Here is a 12,596-nt window from a genome sequence, read left to right on the forward strand (position 1 = left end):
TCCTCTCACCACTGCCACACCTCTGGCCTAGAACCCAGTTTTTGTATGCATGAATAAATAAAAAATAAATCTTCATTAAAAAATGGTAATCACACAAAAGAGAGAGTTAAAGCAAATTTAGAAAAATGTCAACAACTGTTTAGTCCAGATTGTGGTTTTATTACTATTTATTATAGCTTTTTGAACTTTTCTAAAATTTTTTATATAAAACAATTGAAAAGTTGCACAATCCGAATGTACTCAATGACAGTGGACAGTACATTAAAAATGGTTAAAATTATAAATTTTATGTTGTGTAAACATCACCAAAAATTTTAAAATGTTGGAAAAAGTCTTGTGTAAAGAGTAATCCAATCTTAACCACAGTAAGTGTTGTCAATAAACTAGAGGTCGTTTTAGATCTCTAATTATTCACTTATGGTTTACCCAGAGACATAATCTTCAGGGAATCACATTCTAGGCAATTAAAGAGATTACCAGATGATCTGGGATTCTGTTTTTTCTTTTTAAAGTAATGAGCCAAACAGGGCCTGGATAAAGTTATACCATTGAATAATGCAGACAAATATTTCAGTAGGAGTTTGGTAGGAAAAGTTAGTCAAGTATATTTGGATTTTATAGACAGACAAGAGGAGGTTTATCTGAATATAGCTTTTAAAACCTCTCTTCCCTATCCATGAGAGATAGTACTTAATGTTTAGCTTAGAGAAAAAAGAAACTAAACAGAATTAAGTGTTGGAAAATACCAATTATTTGTAAAAGAATTCCAAGTAAATATTATAAAAATTATGTGAACCACAATTCAGAGGATATGAATAGATTCTAAAAGTATCCTGGGACATAACTGAGGTTCAACAAGTCAGGACCATTTTTCCCCATAGACTTTTGGGCTGAAGCCACAATTAAAGGCCTCTTTTAGTTCTGCCCAGAGCTCTTCCACACACAAAGCTGTGGGACACTGTAATTCCTACTCACAGTGACTGAAAATAAAAGCCTGGTTAAGTACAAAGGGCTGCTTTCTGCCAAACTCAATGAAAGAAGGAAGTGGCAAGGGTGGGTACAGGATGGCTGAAATTCCCCAGTCTTAACTGTGGATAGCAAGATTGCTTAAAGTTCTGAAAAACAAGCCCAAATTAGGTCTTGTCAAGTTAGACACAGTACTGCAGAGGAAATATATGATGTGACAATGACTAGGATATGGATATGAGACCAAAGGAGAAAATGATATCTTTTCATGTGAAATCCTAAAGTAGAATCATGTATTGATTAAAAAAAAAATCATGGCATTGTGTTCCACAGATCTTTATTTGAATTTGCATTTCCAGTTGTGAGTGTAAATGTGTCTGTCATTATGGATAAGTCAATTAGTGCCTCTATGGTGCATGTCCTTGATATTAGAATGTAAAGAAAATCCTTAATGCATAAGGCTATTGTAAAGATTAAGTGAAGTGATGTTTACAAATTAGTGAGCACAGTGGCTGTGCATGTTGAGTGTTCATTTACCTTTTATCATCATAATTATCTCAAACTTTGAGTTAGTCCATCTTTGTTAGCCACCATCACTTAGCACAACCTGATGAGCACAAGGCCAATTCATTTTGGTCCATCAAAGGAGCAAATGATTGGGTTAATGGAAAATGGGATATTTAAATTTTATGATGGTAATTTCCAGAAGTCACAGGCTCAAATGCCTAGAATAATCTCATAGTTAATACATACATGAGCAACTCAAGGGTGCTGCCCACATGTACGAGTGGTCAAGTCTGTGTTAGTCTGGTGAGAACATACCCATGTCAAGGAGCAAATGCCATTTAATTCTAGATTTAGGATGAAAGAAAGCAAGTTCAGTGTGGGGAGACCTTATAATTTTTAAGAGAATCTGCAATAAAAGGAATTTGATGTGACATTTTCTGTTTCTAATACAGTGACATAGTTTTTAAATATAATACATAAGGTAAATAAAACAGGTCTGTAGTCTGCCTGACCTAAGCTACTAACTGGTAATCTCTGGTCTATGATTTCTTACATCAGGCCAATGTAAAAATCAGTATTGATCCCAAAGATCAAGATGGTATTGAACCTCTGGGTTTGGAAAAGTTAATCAGGAGGGAATGTGTACATACATACATGCATATGTGTGTATATACATATATACATACATGTATTATATATATAGAGAGAGAGTAGATGAGACATACATATGAATCATATATATAATTTTAAATATTTTCTAGTAGCCATGTTAAATAAAAGTAAAAAGAAATAAGAGAAAATCATTTAATAATATATCCCATTTAACCCAACATTTAACCCATTTAACATGCAATTAATATGAATTTATTAATAAGGTAATTTATATTTTTTATAATATTTTCAAAATAAGGCATGTGCTTTATACATAGAGAACATTTTAGTTTGGAGTTAGTCACACTTCTAGTACCCAACAGTCGTGTGGCTAGTGATTACTTGCACTGAAAGCTCAAGTCTAGAGTATGTCTCACAAACTTCAATAAATATATAGTTGTATTTGAAGGGTCAGTGAAAATGACAAATCTGATTCAATGGTTGGGATAGAGTTTGAGATACTTGATTTCTTTTTTAGAGTTGAAATCTTATTTTTTAAAAATTTCACTTCTTATAGGCTCTCTGGTGATGTCAGTACTGCTGTTTCAAGGACCATGCTTAGATTAGCAAGGAGCTAGATGGTTATGATAAATCTACTTCAATCAGCATCTTTTTTATCCCAAGTATCCCTTTTCTTTCAAATTCAGTCAATATTTGCTGAATGGATAGTTTAATGCTTGGTGAACCACATTTGGATTTGGAACATTAATCACTTTAAAAATAAGAAATGCTTTACATATCACTTGCAGAAGCACTATGTTCACTTACTATTTTTTAAAACCTGATAATCTCTCAATATATTACCTGATGCTTTCAAAAGAATGCATTTAATCTGAGGATAAAATCAATTTTGAAATTCTAACTCAGAGGTTTGGCATGCTAAATATTTTAATAAAGCAGACAACAGGATAGTGAAGGAAATTTAACAATAATACCTCTCAAAGCTCTAGTATTTAAGTGAATTCCATTGTCAGGCATTTGAATATTTCATGGACTCTTCAAGGATAAACACAAAGGAATTTTTTTTTTTCATTTCCTCCTGGCTCTCTTATTTGAGGACTGGATAGAGCTCTTTAGGAAGACATTGGGCCTTGTTCAACAATACATAAATATGGACATTTTAACAATTAATACAGTATGGAAAAACTAATCAAAACAAGTAACCAGTTTGGCAAAGTGACAGTGTACAAAATCAAAACACATAGACCAGCTGTCTTCCTATATACAAACAATGAAATAGAAGAGGAAGAAATCAAGAAAATGTTCCCCAAAATAAAATTAAATGACTCGGTATAAATCTAACAAAGGAGGTATAAGATTTATACAAAGAAAGCTACAATACAAGACATAGTTGAAAGAAACTGAAAAAGAAACAAATGGAAAACTATCCCCTACTCGTGGAATGGAAGAATTAACATTGTCAAAATGTCCATTATATTCAAGGTAATATACAGATTCGGTGCAATTAAAATAAAATTTTCAATCCCATTTTTCAAAGAAATGGAGCAAATCATAAAATACCCCAAATAGCAAAACCATCCAGACAAAAAAGAAAGAATGGATATATCACACTTGCAGACCTCACGTTCTATTATAAAGTTACAATAATTAAAAGAGCCTGGTTCTGCAACAGAAATAGTCACACAGACCAATGGGATAGAATTGAGTGTCGAGAAATAAACCCACATTTATATAGACAGTTAATCTATGAAAAAAGAACACTGGAACAAGGATAGACTCTTCATATGATGTTGGGAAAACTGTACAGCTGCATGCAAAAGAATGAAACTAGAACACAATCTGACACCACGCACTCAAATCAACTCAAAATGTATCAAAAACTTAGATGAAAAAACTGAAACCAAAAAATACAAAGAAGAAAACCTGGGGTCAAACACTTCATGACTGAAGAGGAAGCAGTGTGGGGAACAGAGATAAAAGAGATAAAAGAGTCCCAATGTTCCTTAGTCCCAGGGCTGTTGGTGCTATGTGAAAAAATTCTTAAATCCTGAAAAGTGTTTTGGAGGTAAGCAATAAATTATAATGCCTAAGAACATCTTGCTCATGACTGTTTACCTTGTGAACTTTAGTTAGCTGTTTACTCTGTTTTCTTCTATTTCAGATGGTAAGAAACATGTTAGTCACCTATTTCATGAAGTTTTAGAGGGGTAAATGAACTTGGTACACTATAACATGCTATTCATGTGTGAGTTATACACCAGCCTGTTGAGAAGAAAATACTAAAACTTAAATAACAGGGCTGAGGTGGAATCTGAACTGACAGCATGATTAGGTTCTCAGGCTCATTCTACTGCTGCATTTCATAATAGTTGCAGCTGTCTGTTGACATTTATATTCTCCACAGTAAAAATGCAAGACAGGATACTAGACACAGAGCTAATGTCTTTTTCTAAGTAGAATAAAACGGAATGTTAAAAGGTAAGTGAATAGAAAGAAAGCTTATGAAATCTTTAATTTTAATGTCTCTTTTTTTTTTTTTTTAAGTTCTGAATTAAACTAAGTCTGGAAATACATATATTCACGGTATTTTCCCCCTTAAAACAACTGGTTAAGTCATTTATTGGCATGAAATCTCTGGAGTGGAAAAATCTAAAGTCTGATTCTGATAGATGACCCAAATTAAAATCATGTGGTAAAAAACGTTTAGTGAGAACAAAATGGAGTAGAGTTCAATTTGTTTTAGAGGTCAGACATTATCTGGCACCAAGGAGGAGGGAAAAAGTGCAAAATATGAATCTCTCTAATGAGAATAATATAAACTATTATTAAGACATTAAAGATGTCAAACATAAATGAAAAATGGAAGAACAATACCATAAATATCAATAAAATTAAAAAATAAATAAGCCAATTAATTTCATAATGGTATAACTCAAAAGCAATTCCAATCAAAATTATAACTTTTGTGAACTTCACAAGTTGACTCTAAAATTCATATGGAAGAGTAAAGGGCTACCAAGGCCTTGATACTACTGAAGAAGAAAAAGGAAGTGAAGGAATTGCCATCCTTTATACAATAATTATTATAAAAATATAATAAATAGGATTTTATTATTTTAAGGGGAGACCAATAAAACAGGAAAGTGGGTCCAGAAACAAACTATCACATAAGTAACTTACAACACAAGGGGTATTGCAGAAGGAGGGAGGAAGTGTTACTAGGACTAGTAATTAATTATATGAAAAACTAAGAGCAAAATGTGGACCCTTACCCAAGCAACCTGTACAATATTAAATCTTGGTAGGTTAAAGATATAAAATAAAAATAAAAACTTCAATATTCTATAAGACATTATCTTTATAACATCCCAAAATGTAGGGGTTTGGTAAACAAAACACAAAAATTACAAACTGTGGAGAAAATGAGTAAAATGCCTTATCTGACATGCAAAATTTCTGACTTCTGACAATTATGACTAAGGAAGTGAATGAATTGCATCCTGGAATATGACCTTTTTCAATATAGATAAAAAATAAAGGATTAATTAAGTCAAAACATTAAAAGCAAATGAATTCTTGCAATCACTAAGAAACTCCTATAATTTATAAGAAAAGGAAGAATAACCAATAAAAAAAAGAGGAAAAGTCTTACTGCATAGAAAGGAAGTCTACACAACCAGTAAAAGTTGCCCAACTTGATGACTAATTATAGAAGTAAAAATTAAACCCACAGTGAGAGATCATTTGTAACTTATCACAGTAAAAATATGATAATTAATATCAGTGGTTAGTAAGGATAAGGTTAATCAGAGTGCTTAGATAGTAGATTGCATAACCACTTTTAAAACACTTTGGCCTTATGTTAGTGTATTCTTTTGTATTTTGGGCTTTACTTTTTTCCTTAAATTAAGGAAAATATTCAAATATTTATTTTGTCTTTCCGCATGAATTAAATTCTATCTCAGGGTAACCAAATATGCGACAAGGTAAAGTTTTTCTCCATGTAAGAACTTCAGTTTAAAAATACAGAATGAATGAGAGAATTAGAAAATCACCATTATAAACACAGTAAAAATATTCAGAGAACCTTTATTGTATGCTAAAACTAAAACTGCTGGGTGAAGCCTGATGGGGAATTTTTTTAAGAGCTTTTCAAATACCCTTTTTATTTTATTTTATATATTTTTCACATAATTTTTCATTTTTGTACAATGTATTACATTTTCATCTTGGTTATATTGATGGGGAAATTTTTAATGGAACTTACAGACTCACATCACCTGACCCACAGGGCTTTACATATTACAAATTCTCACCTGAAAAAAAAATGAAATTGAATTTCGTCAAGTCAGTTGACAGGAGATAGGCGGACAGAAATAGGGTATGATGAGAAACAATAGAATAATGCCTAGTCACATTTAGAATCTAAGACATTTCTTAGGACAAATGACCTGGTTTCCCCATTAAATAACATAAAAATATGAAAAGCAGCAGAGTTACTGTTATAAAATGAAATAGCACAAGAGACAGAATAACAAAACATATTATATTGTTTGGATTTTGGTTTGGGCAAGCCAACTATGAAAGGTAACTTTAAGACAAGGAAATATGAATAAGAACTAAGTGGGTATTAGATAATATTAGGAATTAATTTGTTAGATCAATAATGTCAGGATGTTTTCCTTTAAAATATTAACAAAGATCCATATTGAAGTATTTATTGATGAAATAACATATCTTACATCTTCTTTAATGTAATTAGCGTTGTTAAGGTAATAGAATCTAGTGTTATTGGTAAATTATTAATTATGGAGTAGTGATGAAGAAGAAGAGGTTTAGGACAACGTATGGAGTTTGTCTTAGGTTGCAAAGGTAGTGACATTTGCCAAGACAGGGAATATAGAAGCAAGAGGACACTTCAAGGATTAAAATAAGTTTAATTTTAAGCATGAATTTTAAGTGTTAATGGGACACCTAAGCATTTTTCTGTAGTAAGTAGTGGGATAACTGAGCTGCAATAAGAAAGAGAAATCTGTGTCAGATAGTAGTTATAAAAACAACTACTCTACTACAGAAAAGTGATCAGATCACATAGGATAATATGTAGGGTAAGAAAAAACTCCCCAGGGCCTCCCCGGTGGCGCAGCGGTTGAGCGCTGGGTTGCGAAGCTGCCAGCAGCCTCTGCGGTGCGGTTCGATCCCCGGCTGCTCCCCAGCCACTGGAGGAGGGTCCCACATGGCGCGCAGACCTCTCCTGCAGCCCGCTGCTCCCCTCAGCAGTGTATTTTGTCATTCTGCCTGCTCTGCCCCCTGCTCTGGCTCTGGTGAATTCTCTCATCCTCCCGCGCTTCTGACTGTACCCAGTGCATGTATAAACAAAACCAACAAATGAATAAATAAATAAATAAATAAAACATGCCTCTATTAAAAAAAAAATTAAAAAAAAAAAAAGAAAAAACTCCCCAAATGAACCCTGGTGACACCAATATGTATGAAGTAAACAAAGGGGGAATTCAATAAGGGATTTTGATAATAAAAGGTTAGGGTATTTAGTTTTAGAAGAAAGGATAAATGACATGATTAATCATCTCTAATGAAATAATACAGAGAAGTTAACTAAGATGAGAACTGAAAAATAATCCATAGGGTTTTCAAATTGGCAGTCACTCATGATTTTAGCAGGAGTTGTTTTATTTGAATAATGATGACAGAGAACTATCAGCAATGGGTTAGTGCCTACATGAAAAGTGAGAATAGGGACCCATTATTTATTTATTTATTTATTTATTTTTAAAGATTTATTTATTTATTTATACAAGCACTGGGTACAGTCAGAAGCACGGGAGGGTGAGAGAATTCACCAGAGCCAGAGAGGAGAGCAGAACAGGCAGACTGATGAAATACACTGCTGAGGGGAGCAGCGGGCGCCACAGGAGAGGTCTGCGCGCCATGTGGGACCTTCCCCCAGGGTCTGGGATAGAACCAGCACAGCAGAGCTTCTCAGCCCAGTGCTCAACCGCTGCACCACTGGGGAGGCCTTGGGACCCATTAATTTGAGGAGCTTAGCTGGAAACTGAAAAGGAGATAGGGTAATAGTTGGAATACAAAAAAAAAAAAAATTCCTTTCTTTAATATGCTAATGGTTTCAGGATGGTTAGAGGCAAAATGAAGAGCCATTTCAAAGGGTCAACTTGGGAATCTATTAAAAAAAGAGGGAACAACACATGAAGCAAAGCTCCAGTGGAAAGAGGGGTGGAAGGCATCAAAAACAAGTTGAATAAATTAGGTCTAAACAGTACAAGCAGTTCTTTTTTCTCCGAATCTGGAAAAATGTGTTGAGAGTAGATGCATATATTCACGAATAGTTCACTTAGCAAGAATGAACTATTCTTTTTTTTTCAAGAAAAAATAAAAATAGTTTTTAGAGGTAGATAGTGCAACCACCTGGGGTATGAAGTATTTTATATTAGAAATGTCACCAGAAAAGTCTCAGTCACTATCTGTTCCTGCCTAATTTTAAGGAGGCCTAGGCCTTGCTGAGTTGGGGGAATGTGTACAAGTGTGCAACAGATTGGCTCTTTGAGGTGGACTGGGGGTCAAGATGTCCTGGTGGTGTTCCAAGAGTCAGGAGCAGACATGCTCTGAATGCACGTGGCAGCTCACAGGCCAATGCCTGCCAGATGGAACTGTGACTGGAAATACTCAAAAGGGCACTCTGAGGAGGCACTGCCTAAAAGAGATGGAAATTTTGGTTAAAAGAGATATAGACATCAGTTGGTAGTTTTCATGTTCAGACACAACATTCTCTGTGAAATATAAATACTGCAAGGTGTCAGTTGAGAATAATGAGTGGTGAAGCTTTAGAATAGTTAGGGAGAGGCAGGTGAAGTTAAGAGTTGAGAAAAAGCACAAAAATGGGTGTTCAAGGTATACAAAATGGGTTATTAATAACAGTCATCTGTAATTCATTCAGCATTATTTAGGGATCCAGTGAAAGATACAGTCAAGATGTCCAGCTCAATCTACTTTTTTTGAGGTTTGCAAGGCAGAAACAGTCAAAGCACTGAAAGATAGACAATGGGGATTATTATAAAGGGAAGTTAAATGATATGTCATACATTTAGGATGAATAGAAAAGCGGTAAGTCCATGAAAGTTGTGATGGGTTAGGAAGTCTTTAGATAATAGGAATATAGATGAACGGATGATGGCAAGGATGTCAGAAGAGGGGAGTACTATTACAAAGTACAGTCAAAGAATTAACTGGAAAGAGCAGGGGAGAGTTAAAGCACAATGCTGCTGCTGCTTTTGTGTTCTATGGAAAGTGAGAGATATTAGAAGAAAAGAAATTAGCTCGAAAGCTATTCAAAATAGGTTTAGAAGGGTTTATCTATGAAAAGACTGACAGTTTAGAGTAGCTCCTCAGGAAGAGGATAAGGGCACCATAGAGAAGGATAGGAGTGACCATTAAAAAGAATGATGGGTAGGAAGGAATCCCAGAATAGGCTACTACTGAGAGTCGATGAGACTGAGCCAGTCATGAATGAAAAGTAAGAGGAGAATTTGTCAGATGTAATGCTCTTGAGGTTTCCTGCAGATTGTATCCCAAATATTATAAGAACCTTATGAAATTTTTAGGCTCTACTTATCATTTTAAAAGAATGTCACTGCGAATTTACTTTTCTTATCTCCAAAAAGTTCTCTTTCTCAGGCTGTTAAGAAAATCATCAATGTAAATTCCTTAATTAAAATTTTATTTGTTTATTATTCAAACCATTCTTACCACATTCTTACTACATATTCATTAGCATTCTAAGCACACAATAGAACATAACATTTCCATTTTAACCCTTGCCCCTGAGGGGCTTGCTTTCTTACTGACGGTGTGAGAAATGTGTTGATTTACCTCAGATCTGTGGCTTTTGGAAGAAGTCTTTTTTTACTACTAAAGTAAACTTCAAAATCTTCTGTCTTTAGTCTGTGGGCGTAGTCAATATATCCTGATATCTCTTGTCCATGAGAATTTCTGTCACGAATAAAGATCACAGACTAGTAGCATAAAAAAATAAAGGATGGAGTCAGTAAATGAGTAAAAGTCATTTGAGAAAATTGTATCTGATAACAAAAGTCATAATTACTATGTGTTCGACCATATTCTATCCTAGTGTTTTACATTTCCATCTTCACAATGATCCTATGAGGTAGGTACTATTTTTTTTCTCCTCATAAGTTTATAAAAATTTAACTGTAAGTAATGTGAATTTACACTAACATTATATAACAATATCAATAAGTAACTACAGAAGTCTTCCTAAGGGAAGACATGATTTTAAGTGTTTGTAATATATTAATTTACATGCACCCAATCCCATTGTCTAATTTTTGTCATACTCTTTTGAATAAGAAAACTGAGGAAGGGAGAGATTGAGGATCATACACAAATTCTTTTAGCTAGTAAATGGAAAAACTGAGATTATAATCTAGGGTCACGTGTTTCTTCTTCTAACCATTACAGGCACATGCCATTTTACCTCACTGCACTTTATTGCACTTCATAGATATAGATTTTTTTTTTTTTTTACAAATTGAAGGTTTGTGTCACCTGTGAGCCAAATATGTCTATGGGTACCATTTCCCAACAGCACCGTATTCAATGTCTGTGTCATATTTAATTAAAGTTATAAACTTTTCAGATAAATGTTAATAGGCTTAATAGAATACATTGTAATGCAAACATATCATTGTTGCACATTGACATGCACTGGGAAACCAAACATATTTGTATGATCTATTTTATAGTCGTATTTTCTTTATTGTAGTGGTATTGAACTGAACCTAAAGTAACTCTGAGGTGTTTCCGTACATTCTTTTTCTATTTGAACTTACATGTATTTTCTTTCTTTTTTTTTTAGATTTATTTATTTATACAAGCACTGGGCACAGTCAGAAGCGCGGGAGGGTGAGAGAAGTCACCAGAGATAGAGTGGGGAACAGATCAGGCAGACTAATGAAGCACACTGCTGAGGGGAGCAGCGGGCGTGGCAGGAGAGGTCTGCATGCTATGTGGGACCCTTGCTGGTGGCCGGGGATCCAATCAGTGCCGCAGAGCCTACCAGCCCAGCGCTCAACTGCTGCGCCACCAGGGGAGACCCTCATGTATTTTCTTGTAGAGATATAAATTGTGTGCCTTCTCATTATCAAAAGATTCAAAAACACTCCTTACAAATTAATTCCCCATTGCTCAAAATTATATATTTCAAGTCTTTCTCTATGCGTTATGGTCCAATAAAGACAAAGTAAGTTGGAAATAACGTAAGTAGAAAATGCTTGTAATACAACTAATCTACCAAACATCATAGCTTAACTTAGGTTATTGTATCTTAAACATCCTCAGTAATAAATTGCTTTACAAAAGATATAACAATTCTAACTTGAATGAACATTTGAGTACATAGCCTCAAAATATTTAAAGCAAAAATTGATAGATATGCAAAGATAAATAGACAAGTAGTCATCATTGTGGTAAATTACTGTCGTTAAATTGTAGGTAAAACAGAAAATAAACTCTTAAAAATTTTACAATATAGATAAGGAACTGAAAATACAAGCTTGAATACTAGTTCTTTACCTTAGGCAAGTACCTAAACACCTTTACTCTTCAATTTTCTTATGCAAGAAATGACTAGTGGTATGGAATATTACTCAGCAATCAAAAAAGATAAACACATGCCATTTGCAGCAATATGGATGGAGCTGGAAGGGATCATGTTCAGCGAAATAAGCCAGAAAGAAAAAGAAAAATACTGGATGGTCTCACTCATAGCAGGAATCTAGAAAACTTAAAGAAGGGACCAGGAAAAAGAATAACTATAAGAAAGAAAATATCAAAATCGACAAACAACTATGAACCAGAGACACTCTATGGGGGGGTGGGGGGCGGGGAAAGGAGGGCTTGGGGTCAAAATAAGGGGGTTGTAATTGTATGGGGAATATAAAAAATAAAATTTAAATAAAAATAAATAAATAAATATATTTTTTATTCTAAAAAAATGACTGGTGGTATAAAATTGTATGTATTTGTCCATAATTTTACATTATTATATGTATGTCCCCATGTCCTCTGTTTGTGGAAATCTAAGTAAATTTATTTCAAGTCTCAGTCTTGTGAGAATTCATTGTGTGCTCTGAGATTTTTGTGAATCCTGGGAGCTTCTGATGTTAGAGAAGTTGCAGTGAGGCCAGACTCTACATGGGTAGGTCCCTTCAGCTTCAATGTGTGCCACTGGGAAGACTGTTCGGTCTGATGCCTCTAGAGCCATAAGTCCTACACCCTCATGTGGGTACCTACAAAATCCAGCAATTTTCTACCAAACCCAAGTGTACAAAATACCCAAGAATTATTTGAGAATTAGATTTAAGCAAACACTTGTGATTAATTTGATATATTCATTTATAAAATGTATATTTCCCTGCAAAGTGAATATCAGTTAATCCAACTGTTAGTACTTTTAG

The 12,596-nt window shown here is 34.1% G+C and overlaps 1 protein-coding gene across 2 annotated transcripts in view; it reads right to left on the reverse strand.

The window, feature by feature from the left end:
- The window catches only part of CFAP299 (cilia and flagella associated protein 299), a gene marked incomplete at both ends in the record, with an annotated part of 568,636 nt that overhangs the window by 84,073 nt on the left and 471,967 nt on the right, over positions 1-12,596 (reverse strand). For both annotated transcript variants that reach the window (XM_084233913.1, XM_084233912.1), the window contains one exon: positions 9,991-10,133. In XM_084233913.1, coding sequence (XP_084090039.1) covers positions 9,991-10,133 — 143 coding nt within the window. The remainder of the gene's footprint in view (positions 1-9,990; positions 10,134-12,596) is intronic.

Source organism: Talpa europaea (genome assembly GCF_964194135.1).
Source record: "Talpa europaea genome assembly, chromosome: 5".
NCBI lineage: Eukaryota > Metazoa > Chordata > Mammalia > Eulipotyphla > Talpidae > Talpa > Talpa europaea.